The 15,725-nt window shown below is 40.2% G+C and overlaps 1 protein-coding gene across 1 annotated transcript in view; it reads left to right on the top strand.

The window, feature by feature from the left end:
• Positions 1-15,725, top strand: part of si:dkeyp-14d3.1 (transmembrane protein 132C) — a 179,862-nt gene that overhangs the window by 67,358 nt on the left and 96,779 nt on the right. Inside the window, exon 3 of the mRNA XM_030418240.1 lies at positions 13,623-13,769. Coding sequence (XP_030274100.1) covers positions 13,623-13,769 — 147 coding nt within the window. The remainder of the gene's footprint in view (positions 1-13,622; positions 13,770-15,725) is intronic.

Below are 15,725 nucleotides of genomic sequence, written 5' to 3'. Positions count from 1 at the left end.
GTGTCAGTTGTGGCTGCCACGACACAAAGCTTATCTTTTAGCAACTCCAGAACCCCTTGGGAAAAGGGAGACATGGGGCAGAGCGTAGGATGAGGGGATGTGTGAAAGAAGACAGGAAGCTGGTGTAAATAACCCTGGGTGTTGGGGGAAGGTTAAGAAGCTAACATCATGTTGAATACCAAGTTTTATCCCTGCAGGATTCAGTCCCTCACCCACCCTGTCCTCTACACCCGGGCAGAGATCTGAACCATTATGGCAGGTGTCTGTCGGCTCTACGACCGCTGTCTTGCTGTATTAATATTGCATTGAATAGGTACAGGAGACAGGACCAAAGGTTTTTTTTTGCTTTCAGCTTGTTAACATTTTTAACCTCAGGGAAAGTAAAGTCCTAACAAATATAACTAAACTGGATGAATGAAATAGCATGTTCCATTTATTTTTTATAACCAGTAGACAGATAGGAAATATGGGAGAGAGAGGGGGATGTGACATGCAGCAAAGGACCTCCGGCCGGAATCGAACCGGGGTCGGCTGCGTATATGGCATGCGCTCCAACCACTTGACCACCTGCGCGCCCCCATTTTTTATTTTTGAATAATTTGCCCTGTTCAGACCAATCCAATCACAAGTGCAACAAGTGCAGGTGTGAAAAGAATGCTTATACTAAATCTATAAGAAATTAAAATGAAAATAAAGTCAAATTTTGTGACAAATACAATAAACACAAACCAATATAGGCTACCTCTTTGTTGCCTGTGGAGTAAGTCCCTAGGCTCCCTTAAAGAATTAAGTAAATGTGAAACATGAAATTCTTTCTCTTGTTAAAAAGTAAAATAATTAGTACCTCTTGTCCCTGAGATCTTATAGCAGGTGATGCACGCTGACACGCATTATATTGCCAGATCTGAACTGATGACTTAAAACTGTCCGTTTGTGATCGGATCACTCAGGACCCTTTGACTGTGAAGGCAAACGTGTTTTTCACGTGAAATTGTGGCTCCTTTTGTTCCTTGTCTGAAGTTCTTTGCTGCTCAGTAGCCAATTCATTTGCAGTGTGGAACGTTGAATAAGACTTGCAACGTGGACTCTCTTTGACATTATGAAATGATATATAAAAACATAAGACAAACAGGAGAACTTGTCACTGTGTCAACCTGAAATAATTACAGCTCTTCAAAAAAATCTACACACCAGTGTACCAATTTACTCTTGCAGTTCAGAGACAATTTGCAGTTGAAAACAATTGGACTATTATTTCCGCCAGAATGTAGCAACAGGACTGTAAGAGAGAAAACTTTTTTTTTTTTTAATCACATAAAGTAACTATGGTAACCTAGCTCTCTGGATGAGACAAGCTGAGAAACTGGTGGCATATTTTTTTGAAATGTTTGTTGAGTGAAACCACATTTCACTGACAAGAAGAGGCCAATCCAGCCCAGCCGTCATGTAAAGCAGTTAACATTTCTGCAGACCACAGTGACATCCCAGGACGCGCACCAAATGTGGCACATCGCATTCATATTACATGCTTATTATCTATCTGTCGCAGCAGGAGGTTGAGAGGAAGGTGTTAGCGTTATTACAAGCAAACAAGGCGGCCAAATGGATGATCAGAGTGTGAGTCAGACCCCTGGATACCTGGAGAAAGATGTTTCCATCTCTTTTAGTGGTGACAAAATAAGATGTTTTTTTTTTTGTTTGTTTGTTTTCTTGAGTTGTGGAAAAACTTCCATCCGTTTTCATGGGAAGTCCGACCAAAACCGTCCATGATCCTGGTGACTGAAACAGGTAGTTTAAGCTAAACCATGATGTTTTCATAACCCTGACCAAGTGGATTTTTGCCTAAATGCACTCTTTGAACAACACACCACATTAAACCAAGAGACTGTGTGAGCAGCAAAGCCAGGGCCTTCAATATAGTTTTCCATTTACAAACCATTTCCCCTGGGCATGCAACTGTTTATTCTCCCCATTTTCTCAAAACTGAAAATGAAATGAAAAGGAGGGAAAACAGGAAAAACAGAGAAAAACAAGTGTGAGGGTTAATCTCTCTCGCCAACGGGAACATTGCAAAATTATCTCTTCGTCACAACTAAACAGAGGTCTGCTCCAACGAATGTGTTTCTGTCTTTGTTTGTACATACATGTGCAAACCATGCATGAATGCACAGATGTACATTTGCATTTGTGTATTTGTGCGTGTGTGTGTGTGTGTGTGTGTGTGGGTGTGTGTAGCTGCGTATATCCCTGTGCCTGGCTCGTGTGAGTTTTGAGAGCGTTTGCTGTTGTGTTCAAAATGAAAGGCATCGTGTTTACCTACACACACATTCATCTTCAGATTAGCCTGCGGCTGCCTGCCTGCCCCCATGCAGGAGACACACATTTTTCCAGCAGCCTTTGTTGTGCCCTGCTACCTGCTCCCCCTAAATCAGCTCTTCTCAAATACTCTTTAACATCCTTTAACAGGGGATGATTCACAGGCTTGACAAACTATTTCACAGACCCTCAAACTAACAAACCGCAGACAGTCGTGTTGCATTAATAAAAAGAGACATTCTTGAATTTGTTGGATTAAATTTGAGCCTTGTTTGATTGAAAACCCTTTTTTTCTGATGAAACAGAAGAGGAAAAGCCGTGCAAATATTTTATAAGTCTTAAGATATCTCACCACCGAGCGTTATCGACTGTTTCTTTTTCTCTCTGCTGCTTTTTTCTCTCTCCTCCTGCGCGTGTTTTCCCCCTCTCGCTGTGCTCTTGAATGTCGTGTAAATCCAATTAGGTGGACACATTCTGTGAGAACACCACAAAAACGCGCTCCATGATAGCAATCATATGAATTCTTCAAATGGGATTTTCGATGCTCCCCTTTCACACCATGCCTACACTAAAGATAGAGTAATTGGCAAACAGATCTCCATACAAAATGGTTTCCCCTTCTCTTTCATGGCCACTCAGCATAACAATGGGTGCTTCTGTAATCTCTGCTGTGTGATTCAAAAATGAAAAGCCAATGTCTCCTGGTATGTGGGGAAATAACTGCTACTGTTGGCAGAGCATGTTACCAGCATTGAGTGGCTCCCCCGTAGACTCATGAGAAAATGGCACATACTCTTCCGGACTCTTATCGTAAAGACACACTTCTGACATGACCTGGCACTCCTTTAAACAGTACTGTTATAACAACTAAAAGTTAAAACATAGCTGTCATAAATGCTATTATTTGCACGGATACCGTAGGGGAATCCTTAATGCTTTCTTATCGTTCCTGATGACATTATTTTGCTTAGAAAAAGGGAACAAATGAATAATTCATTGTAAAAAAAAAAAGGCTGATGTGAGGCTGATAGAGTGAGGATATTATGTTAACATGCTGACAGCCAGCAGACAGTGAAGGTCTGTCCCGGGCTCGTGTTTATATTAGTTTTCATAAAAGGACTCAAAATGTTGTGTCATTTAATCACTCCGATATTGTCCAAAGAACATTTTATGATGATTTTATCTGTACCTCTGCTAACACTGCTTCTCGTGCTAGCTTTATTATTGAAGCATCTGTTTTCCTTCATTGTTGAATGGCTGAGATGAGCAGTACAACACATTGATTGAAGTAACTGCAGAGTGCACAGTCACGCTCTGTGCCTGCACCGTCTCAGTCACTCAGTTTCCTTCCTAGCCAGCCTTTCTCCTTCTCCGTCTTACTGTTTGTCTCTTTACCTAAACTCCCACTGACATATGGCTTCACCTACAGTATGTCTGTTCTTTCCTCTCCTTTTCCTTTTGAAAATGAAATAACAAGTAAATGAAAGTATAGATCTGGCACAGAGCTAGCCAGCTTTCAACTCCAAACAGCAGCTACAGTTATCATCGGTAAGCAGTTACTTTAGCAACAAAGCTACAACTATCTGTCCATCAGGAAACTCCATAAATCACCTCATTACTGTGATCCGGGGATTTTGAGCCCCATGAAAAGAAATGTAATTTGGCCCTTGTATAGGCCTGCGAAAAAAATTAATGCTGTTTTATATAAATCTATGCATTTTAATGATATTTTTGACTATCATTCCCATATCTGTGAAAAGAACAACTGCAGCTCCACTCTCCCCGGCTGTCTCTGAAACTGAGGATCATGTAGTTCATGATGTTAAGCTTTGCTAGGTAATATTGATAGATTGTGTTAGATGACATTGTTACTATGATGCTGATTAATTCATGTGATGCAGAAATACATGCTCCAAGTTATCCTGGTTGACTGCCTCCAAGCAACTGACCAATATTGGTTTAAACCAGTCTTAAACGGTGGTAGCAAGCTGTGATACAGGACTGGCATAGCCTCTTAACCTGCTTATAATATACACCTTGATTATGAGACACCCCCTTTTTTCTCTTTTTGAAAAATTTTTTTGAAGACTAAATCTTTTTTTTTTTTTTTGCGAAAAGAATTAAATCTGACTAGAATGCGCCAGTAATAGTAAAACACTTTAAAAAACAAGGGAACGTGATATCTTTAAATGAAATTGTCTTGTTTGAATAGGCCAGAAATTAAACAGCAGCCTATTGGTAGGTCTATTTTCTAACATAATTTAACCATCCAAATGTGAAAAACAGAACGACATGTTTATTTTGATTATACTCTGCCTCATTTATCACCATGATCTTAAAGTTGGAATTATTCTCCACCTCAGTTCTTGGCTACCTTTGACCCTCTGAAAATTATAGTGGATCATCTGGCATTAACATTACTGTCTTGTGAAGGCCGTCATGGGCTTAGTTTTTAAGATTAGCATCATAGAAATCTTGAAATTGAAATGAATCCGCTGATACCAGCATGTCATGCTAGCTTAGTGGGAAAGGAGCTAAATATCGCTCCAAATTTGAACTATTTTTACCGCTAGGTCTGCGACCTCGATGTGAAATGATTCCTTGTAATAATAACTTTCAGTCAGCACTTAATGAGGGATGAGATGAGGATGAAGAACCTGCTGCTGCTCAAACTGAGAAACTAGATTTGTGGCTGTCTGACTGCCTTCAATCTTTACAACTGCTGACATTAGCTTTAACTGTTCTTAAACTGTTTTAGCTGTGAACTGTGCTCACCTTTCTTTTGAAAGAAATTTGTGAGGCGTTGTCTTCCCTCTCCTTGCTTTCTTATCTTTTCTGCGTTTTCCTTTCATTTAAGGCTCCCTGATTTTGCTTTCTTGGGGAAAAGACATGTCTTGATGAGCAGCAGCCACTCCGCTCGTTAAGCTGTTTGGAGACGCATCTTCACACACCTGCAGCTGCAGGGATGGACTGAACCAATATGTATTGTGAGGGGAGAGAGGGGCCTCAGACAGCCGCCACTATTTTTTTTTATACAGAGTAAAGTCTCTCATTCGATTTATTCTGCCAATTTTAACACTAATTCCTTGGAAAATAAAAACAACATTTTTATTTCAGGCCTTTCGAGGGCCCCCTCCCCCATTGGGGCCCTGTGTAATCAGTCCCACTTTTCCCCTGACTGTGACTGACTTCCTTAATACTTCAAAGTTGTGTACGGCGGTGTTCATTGGAAGACTGCTGGTTAGCAATAGTTAGCAGTTACTAACAGTTGCAAATAAAGCTATCTGTCCAAAACTGAAGCAGAGCAGCCAGAGGACTGCTGAGGGAAAACCAGAAAATATTTTTGCCATATAATGTCCTGGTTTACCAAGTGAATAAAGTTATGTTTTGAACAGGAATCCGCGACTCTTTGCCCCCAGAAACACTATTATTTTAGTGATTAAATACCTAAATAAATACTTTTTGCCATTGATGTTCCTGTTGCTGGTGCCTAAGTCATTAAATCACTGCAAAAAATCTCCCTGCAGCGGCATTATGATTTTCCCCATAGAGCACCATTATGAAACAGATGATTGTCAAACTCTTGACGGGTATCCCCTCCATTAATGAATGTTAATATTGTGAATTTTTGATCCATTGATGTTCTATATTTGTGGAACTTTAATCAATCTAAGAAAAGTGAATTCAAAATATGTGAAGTGATCACAGTATAAAGTCTATGGACCGTTAAGTAACTCATGGGCTGGTCCAGCATTAGAAACTACTGCACATATTCAATGGGCCACATAACCAGGAAGTAAAACTAGAAGGAAGAAAACGTATGCGCCAGGTGAGCAATTCTGATTGGACTGAATTGGTTCATCTTTGGGTTCAACGTCTAGGTCAACATTAACTAATTAGCTCTTTTTACAAAGTACATATGAGGCTGGTGGGGATGTTATTATTACCATCCAGGAGACTTGATTTTCTGTTTTAAATTTCAGGGCAATTCATCCAGTGGTTAATCTCCACCATTGCTTTCGGTGGCAACATTTAGAATAGGGTCAGACTACTTACGGTGACCCTCAAGCTCAAAACATGGCAACATTTGAGGAGAAACAGTTGTTTTCACCCACAGGGCCTCCGCAGAAATCTGTCCAAAAATTAATGTTACAATCTATTTAATATCTATCATAATCCACAAAGTAACCTGTAGGCTATAGCCTGACTTAACATATCCTAAACAATTCTCCATTTTCACTGTTAAAACACAATATCAAGATTTTAGGGGTTATTGTTTTTTATTTAAGGTTATTTATTGATAAGAGAGACCATGCTGCTAGATATAATTCATGTTGCAATTATTAGAGCCATGTGCGGTAATTTGTCCCATCAGCATTATTTAGTTACTACATGGTTCGATTGGTTTGTCATGAGGATATGTCTATGTCTATGTCACAATGTCTCTAAGATTGAACAACATGTAAAAGCATTACAATCCCTAATGTTGAGCCTCACTCTGACCTAAGTTAATCTTGGCTAGATTGTTCATGCTCATTCTGCGCAGTTCATTTCTGCTCTTTTGAACTTTCTTTTCTCTCAGCATGCTCTTTCAGCGCTGAGGTTCTTGCTTTTGATTGTTCTGCTATTTTTTTGCCAATTTAGAGGAAGCTGTGATATGTCACAGGTAGGTAGAAAAGTCAGTGGTCATCCATCCTTTTGGCATAATGGACCACATTTCATGGCAATTCTTCCAGTAGCTTTTGAGGCACTTCAGTCTGGAAGACCGGCACTGTCATCCCCAGATGCCTCGGCTTAAAACGCACTGTGGAACCAGGAAAGTCATGTACATTAATAAGGTGACAGGCACAGACTCCTGCTTAATGCTCTGATAGCTAAGAGGGAGTGTTGGTGAGGTAAACCCATCAATTATACAACAATGTAGTAAGACATGGCCCCCTGCACACACTCTAACACACAAATATGCGCACAAACACAAATCAGTAAAAAGCATCAAATGTTTTTGGGGGGAATTTTTGCAAAAGTTTTCACATCTTATTGTACAAAGTAAAATAAGTCTGTTTTGATATCTCATGTCAGAATTGGGCGTGTAGGCGTTTGGCCTGATTTATTTTTTGCTTGCCGCTGTGTATGTGTGTGTGTTTTCTTTCCAGTCTGCTCTTGCGGCAGTTATGGTCTATGAAGCAGCGGGCACGTAGATGAGTGCAGTGCTTTACACTGTTCCATTAGCCATCAACCACAAACCATCACAAAGTACTGTCCTCCCGCTGTCTCTCTGCTTTTCCCCCACACTGCAGATCCTCTCTTTCCCCTGTTTCCCACTGAGCTGTTGCTATCCCTACACACTGTTTATGTAGGCGGGATGGCACAATAAAACAGGAAACTTCCTTGGGGAGCTGCTGATTGTGGATGCATATGGTCCTCAGAGGAGTCAGAGGATGGAAACGGTCAGAAAAGATCACCAAACTCTGTGATGCATATGAGCCAGGGGTAGCCCAGCAGAGCCAGATGGAAGCAGGCCACAGAGGTAACTGGAGTGCAGCCCTGGATGCGGGGACACAGACCACTGGCTGGGGACTCCCATTATCATCCAGCCTCGACCTTATTGGATTTCCCCCGGAAATGTTTATTTCTTTCACTGCCCCGCTGAGAAGTAGCTCTCCTACTTATCTCATCACTATTTATTAAGGGAGCCCCTGAGGTATCCAAGCATACAAGCAAGACTGAGTGAGGATGGGTGGTAGAGAGAGTACAGAGATGGAGCTGAGAGAGAGAAAATGTATGTGAGAATAAACTAGTTGCTGCATGATTTTCTTCACTTTTCCCAAGAAAGGGTGGTGATGACACGAAATGGGGTAAGAATCTGGAATGACCCCTCTGTCCTCTCTAATGGTTACTAGGTATGTTCTTGCACCTCGAGATATGTGTGTTTTACATCCAGGCTTTAGTATATGTGTCTAAAACAAGCATTGGTATTTTAGAATCAATATATGCCTTTCTTATCCTATTATGTAACACTATCTAACAGTAATGATAGCTAGGAAGAAAATGATGTGATGTCCCTCCAGATTCTCATGATGCATAATATATTCAGTTGCTGATAAAGTAGGTAGTAGTGAAATGATCATAATTTCTCAGATTCCCTATGTTTATAGGACTTGCAGCCTTGAAAATAGCAGAACAAAAATTGAGCCTCCCACTCTGAGCTTGATGTCAGAGTTAGATGACCACCGTGTCAAAATGAGCTACTGTCATGGGGTGTTTTGTCAGAACGAGCTGTTCCGCTCCTGATGAGCAGATCGGCAACCTTCACTCCGCCATCAGTGTGTGAATATGGCAAGTGCTGTAAAGTGCTTTGAGTAAAGCGCTAACAAAAAGCTCTATTTAAATGCAGTCCATTTACCATTTGTTCAGCTCAGTTTGGCTCCAATGTACGATGGTGCTGATGAGAACTCGTCAGGTTCTTTTATGATTGCTGACAGTTCTGAGAAGTTGTGTTGTGTGTAACTTCTTAACTGTCAGCTGTTTCCTTTTTACACTGCATCTCTTCTTCCCTCTGCCGGCCGTTGTCTCTTTACTTCCCCTCCAGTTGTGTAATACTTGGTATTCAGAACAGTCAGTCTCGATTGTAGCACCACCAATTCACAGGAGACCTATTCAGAGACTGAGGAAAGCCCAGGTGCATTCTTATAAAGTGTTACCTCCTTCTTCATTTTCGGAGGGGAGTGTCAGCTTGTCAAACTTTGAGGAGAGTTTTAGTCATTTGTGTGTGGTTTGTCCTTGACTTCACTCTTTATTTGCGTCCTGCAACGCCACACGACAGAGTGATTCACTTAAATTGTATTAAATGTGTAAGAAGAAATTCAGTCATTATCTCCTCACCCCCGCGCTGATATAAAGGTCAGGTAAAGTTTTGTAGTCAACAAATTATTTCCTCCAGTGCAACCAATCTGTTTTGTGTAAAAGAAATGGTTCCAACATTTATGTGCCCCAAAGGATGAATTGTAATGATTGTGGGGATCCACTGCCTTTTCAGCTCAAGCCATCATCAGTAATTTTGGCTTGTGATGCAATACGTGCAAAACGAAATTCCCGCCTCAGTTGAACTTGCAGATATTAGCATAATTATATCTTGTTTAACATGGCCAACATTACACCTTCTAACATTTTCATTGTGGGCAAGCTGCATTATATTTGTGTGTCCAGCTCAAAGCACCACTGTGCTGAGTACTGTCTCACAGAGGCATGACTGTAGACTTTTAGCCTTGGTGAAATGTGCTTTAGTTTAATAAATGTACCCAAAAATGATATTTGAAAAATATTAAGATACGTCGGCTTAACTTCTAGTAGCTGCTGGAGAAGATATGTTTTCCCTGGCTGACATCACAACATGAATGTAGTCACTTGTGGTTGATCGCTGCTATTTAACCTGCAGGAGACTCCTACACTGCCTGGTTACAAGGCCAAATTGACCATTAGGTCAATAAAAGACACTTCAACCGTACTCCAACACATGCTGTGAGCTTGGTTATGGTCCGTGGAGTAATGACTGGTTTCCTCCTGAGACTCGACTGTTTAAAACGTTCTTAAGCCTCACTGGAAACCACTGATAGACACCCTGATCAGTGAAGTGTAAAGAAACCAGATATAAGATCTCTGGAGGACTGTGCATGAGCTCTTTGTGTAACAGTCGTTTGCCCACAGCCTCTGAGTTTCTTCTCAGCGCTTTCACTCCAGCTAGATCAGTGGATCTTCCATTTAATGAAAACAATAAATATCTGCCTTTAGATTGACACTGTGAGCTTTTATTTGGCATGTTCTGTGTTTTTGAAAGCGCTGTAGGTTAAGGTGACATCTTTGATGTAAACACTTCTGCACCTGTCTAGTTTAGCAAGTCTTGTTGCAGTCAAGAAAGATGAATAGAAATAAACTGCATAACCTTCTAGCCAACTGGACTGCAAATGCTGGGGATTTCTGAGGTTACAAATAGGGATTATTCTGTTGCTGCATAAATTATTTTGTTACAGCAGCAGTGCGTCCGCAACAATAAAAGAAAGAAAACGAAAAAACGTTGTACATAACATAAATAGAAAGCAAGATATATACAATGTATATACACAGTGCAAACTGTACTATAAACAATCATGATCTATAGAAATGTGCAAGAAATAAACAATTTCTGTGATGCACTACTTCATAGGTTTGAATAGTCTTTTATACTTTTTAGCATGCAGAAGGTCATCTTTATAGTAAGATGTTCTTTTGTAAGGGGTTACCAAGAGTATCAATTTACAGGGCCATAGAAAATAAGAAAAGATACCTCTAAGCAACAGTTAAATTAGAACATACCACAGTATGTATGTAGTAATTGTTGAGTGACCGTGAACAGCACAGGTATTTGAACAATAATGCTTACAAGCTGTTACTAACAGCAGTGTTGCTTTGGCAAAGGTCTTTTGAAAACTTTGAAAAAGAAAGAGAATGTTGGTCCAGGGTTAGCGGAGTTGACATTGGATCACAGATTGATAGCTGAGCTGACTATGAACAGACAAACCTCAGTCTAACTCTAACCACTCCAGAGGGGACTTAAACAACAGATTCCTAAAAAAAGCCCAGTTGCACCGGTGTGGTTCAGTAATTGTGCATTTTCCCTGTCTTGCAACATTGTGGGGATGTCAACCAAACGGAACTTTTATTGTTTTCGCCCCTCCAAAACTGACAGGCGTGGGGTGAAAATGACCACGGGGTGGGCAGTAGCTTATTCTTCCTGGGCAGTTTGTCATAATGGAAGTAATGGACATACAATAATGGAAAGACTCACAATGACCCAGCACAAACATGAGCATGGCAGATTGTTTCGCCTTCTCTTGCCTAGTTTGACAACTTTCTATTGTGTTTCATTTAGTTCAGTACAGCGAGGGAGGACTCATGCACAAAGAACCACAGAGGAGATTCACACAACAGTCTGGATTTTGAGGGTTTCTACTTCAAACATTACAGGGCTGAAAAAGAATGTGCAAAATCAGAAAAATTTCAGTCCATGCTGGATTTCCTCAGTCAGAGGTCCTCCCTGGCTGCATTGTAACTTTTTTTCCCAACTGAACCAGAGAAGAAGACAAACTGAGGATTTGTTTTTGACATGGCTACTGCTACTGTCCAAAGAAAAGAGCAACAATATGAATCCAAATTTGACCCAGAAACTCTGATCTCAGAACTATGAAAAGGCTGAGTAGGTCACCAGGTTGTAATAGGAAGTATGCAGGTTACTCATCGATCTAGTAGAAAGAATGGTTTTGAACAAAAAAAAAAAACAGTATGGAATTGTGTAGTCTTTTAAGGTCAGTTCATTTATTCAGACTTTCAAATAAAGCACATTTGTTTATTTAGTTTGTTTAAGCATTAAAAATCCAGTCAATGAAGATTCAAATTTCCAGATGTTTTCCTAGTGACAAAAAAACATATTTTTGATAGTTAAGTTATATCCTGACATCTCCAGGCCTGTTTTTGCTGACCTAAACAGGTATTTTACGCCAAAACATGATGTTTTTCCTAGCCTAACCCGGTGGGTGATTTATTCTGAGGATTGGGCTGGCATGAGACACTGTAAGAAAGATAATTTCATTTCAATAAACCCACAGTGTAACCTTTTAACCATCACCCTCTGGTCAGGAGCTTCAAAGCAAATGTATCACACCTGTGGGTGCAACATCACCACCTCCATGTATACAGTATGTGCGCTGCTCACCCACACATCCATCCTCTTTCAGAAGATGAATGGTTCAAGGTTTGCTTTCATTCATAAGCCCAATATTGCCATTCGCAGGTGGAACAGTCATCTTTAAGTCGTGAAAGATAGCAAGCTGTGATCGGTTGAGGTCCTGTTTGAAGTCATGTCATTCAGCCAAGTCATGGCTGCCTCAAATGACACACATCTCATCTCAAAAGACCAAAATATTGTGTGGTCTGATGTAGGCATCAGACTAAAATTGTGGTGTTGTGGCAAAATCTTTAAATGTGTGTGTTGGCCTTCATTCATACGCACAAAACAGAGAGGGAAGCAGCTGGCAAAAAGACATCAAATCATCACGGAAGAGACTGCAACACAAAACACAGCTCCACACAAACACACACACACACACACACACACACACACACGGAGTAGGTGTTGTGTTGATCTTTATTCCTATAGTGAGAGAAAGCATACCATTTGTCATATTACCCATTTTCACTTCTCATATAGCCCTCCTTCACAACATGATAAGACATCACATCAAAGAAAGAGGCTTTACTGGAGAGGGCAGATATATTCACTGGCATACAGAAAGGCAATCACATAGCGCATGTAAAAGCGTGGCAACAAATTCGAGATGAAAGCAAAGTCCTGTCTTTAGTCTCATCTGCCAACCAGGTATGGACTGGATGGGAAAAGTGCTTCGACCTTCTTCTGTAATTTAGTCTTCTCCTCAGTCCTGGAACTTTGCTGTCACCTTCAGACAACATCACACATGTTCGTCATTATGTTACAGAACATTATTCCAAGTCTAATGCCAAAATGTTCTGCTCAGGTCACCCTCTTCACAGTGGATACATGTTACAATATGGGTGACTTTAAAGGGAGATTTTCATTTACAGGTTTCCTTTTTTTTCATACAGACATTTTCCTGCTTTGTAGTGCACAGAGCCAAGGACATTGACGCTGTAATTTTGCCGCAGTCGAAGAAAGCTTTTGATAATGCCCTTTTCAGAGCACAAGAGAGTGAATCTATTACTGAGGGAGGTAAAGGAGGGAGAGGAGTGGGATAATGGGCTAGTCGCATCCCACTTATACTGTATACTCATTTTATAGTGTACAGCACAGTCACCATGTATGGCTGATTCTAAAGAATCAGAGTTATTTTTTAGATTGTTGATACCTTATTTTTTGGAGTCAAAACTACTGAGATTTTAGCAAAAACAATGGTTTAGGATGTACAAACTAATATCGCAGGTGCTGTCTGTGCTTTGATTATTTGATTGGCTGGTGGAAAACATGCATGTCTAAAACAGCCAATTGTCCTCTTGGGAAACAAATGACAACAGCTGGGACATCTTTTGAAGACAAGACAGTGCAGTGCGCCATCTGGATAATGTACTGCGAGACTGAATGACAAAAACAAAAAGAAAAAAAAAAATGGACGCAGCTGGTGAGCATGGATCAGCTGGATATATGCAGCGACCACTAAAATGAGGATCTTCTTGGTAACAGAAGAGAATCCTTCATCTGTAAACATCCATAAACGTGTCATTTGTCTATTCTATCTCCACAGAGTGAAGTTGAAAGAAGGTTTGACGTTTCTCGGGGCTCGTCCCAGCAACCCCACCCAGTGGATAGTCAGCCAGGATGTGAGGAGTGAAGGCCACCGAGTGGTGACTCTCCACTGCCGCAGGAAGGAGTCCGGCTACGATCAACAAAGGTCAGAATATAGTTCGCTTCATTTTGAAATAAATCAAGACTTTAGAAGAATGACCTTTTGGTTACCTTCCTACGATTTTTAAAGTATCTCCAGCAGATAATTTCCACACTGTGTTCACTATTGTATACAGATTGAAAAACACACCTACACCTATTGATATATTAAACTTTACAGTATGCAGCTCTTTTTTGTCAGTGCCTGAGGGAAAACGAGTAGGAAACCAAATGATGTGCTGAAAGAGTCTAAAGCTGTTGAAAGGAACTGCAGGACTCTGTGAATTCTCTGTGGATCAGATATCGATCTAAATGTTACCAGTCTCCTTAATACATCAATGTGCTAGCTACCGTTGAATGACATTTTCTTTTTATCACAAATGTAAATCAGCATTACTTCTATGCAGGCGCGTCGTTAGACCTGGGCATTCGGAGCTATAGCCCCGGATGTTTTGGGAATAGCCCCGGATCTCTGTGCTTTGAAAAAAAAAAATAAATAAATAAAAAAATAAAATATAATTGTCTAATGGTGAAAGGTTTTTATGTGGCTGCATATCGAACGGCCGGCAGCCTCAAATCCGAATAATTTGTTGCAAATTCAACATCAGTGTTATTATTTCCCCTATGCGTCACTGAAATTACCAGAGCCCGTCTATTAGCCTACTGTTTAGTACCACTGCAGCGTTTATAACAGGGATGGAAATTAAACCCGCCACCGCCAAATGCGGGTGAGTTTGTGTGCTGGCGGGTGAACTGAATCAGTTTATCACTGTGGCGGGTTCATTCCAGTCAGATCTGATCCAATTAATCTTAATAATCGATATCTTGGTTAGGGTATAACAATGCGCTTTCCACAACCCTAGAGTTAGATCCGGACAATTTATATGTTTCTGATTGGACCAAAGTGTCAGTTGGACTTCAGAGGAGCCGGAATTCAACACTAACGTCTGTATGCGGTCATTTGGACCGCTGGATTTAAATCCTATATTCTCTCATGTAAATACACAACTGAGTGATGAATGCATTCATTGTGTCATGATATTTAAAAAAACAAAAAAAACGAAATAACACCAAAATGTACATTTAAATAAGTTTAATTAAACATTTATCAACATTCATGTCATCGCACATAGTAAACCGTAATTATTGCATATTTACACATGATTTTAATAGTGAAAACTCAGAACAAGAAAATGAACTATTAAAAGTAACTTATTTAACCCGTTTAATCCCACCGGCAACAATTGTTGCCGCTCTTTTTTTTTCACTTCTGGGACCTCTAAAAGTGCTGTTTGGGTTTTGGCAGCTAATTTAAGTTTTTAAATCAAAGAACATGTTGTCTCCTCTAATTTGTATCAATATCATGTAACTAGTGTGAATGGTCACATGACCAGGCCTCTTTACTTCTTGCTTGCACCGCTGGCAGGAAATGTCTGCCTCAAACTTGTACAAGAGGAAGCAAGTAAAGTACCTTAATCAACAGATATAAGTGAAATATTCTTGCACATATATTATTTAAAGGGTCTACTACTGATATATAATGAGAATTATATGCCTGCATAAATCTTATGATCATAAAAAGAGTAAATGTAACCACGGCAACATTTGTTGCCGCTAGCATAACACATAGTCATAGTGGTGTCAAAAGTTTTAGCTGTTTATTCTATTTTTCTTATGTTTTTCTCTACACAACTTAAAACTATCAGAGGTTTTGGATCTTCAAGACTTAAAAGAACCCCAAAGTGATGTGTGCTACATAACAGTCATTCCTACAGTTGAAAAAGATGCAATTGAAAGTGACAGTGACTGCTCAGATAGAGTACCAAGGCGATACAGGCCATTTGCCTGCTATACTGCTGAATGGTGAAGCAGAGTTGACCTATCTGGAGGATGAGAAAGATTTTAACTTGATAAGTCCAGAACAGCTGGAGCCCCCCCCCCCCCCCCGATTTTTAAAAGATCG

This window comes from Sparus aurata, chromosome 5 (assembly GCF_900880675.1).
Source record: "Sparus aurata chromosome 5, fSpaAur1.1, whole genome shotgun sequence".
Lineage (NCBI taxonomy): Eukaryota > Metazoa > Chordata > Actinopteri > Spariformes > Sparidae > Sparus > Sparus aurata.
This window is presented reverse-complemented; position numbering and strand designations above follow the sequence as displayed.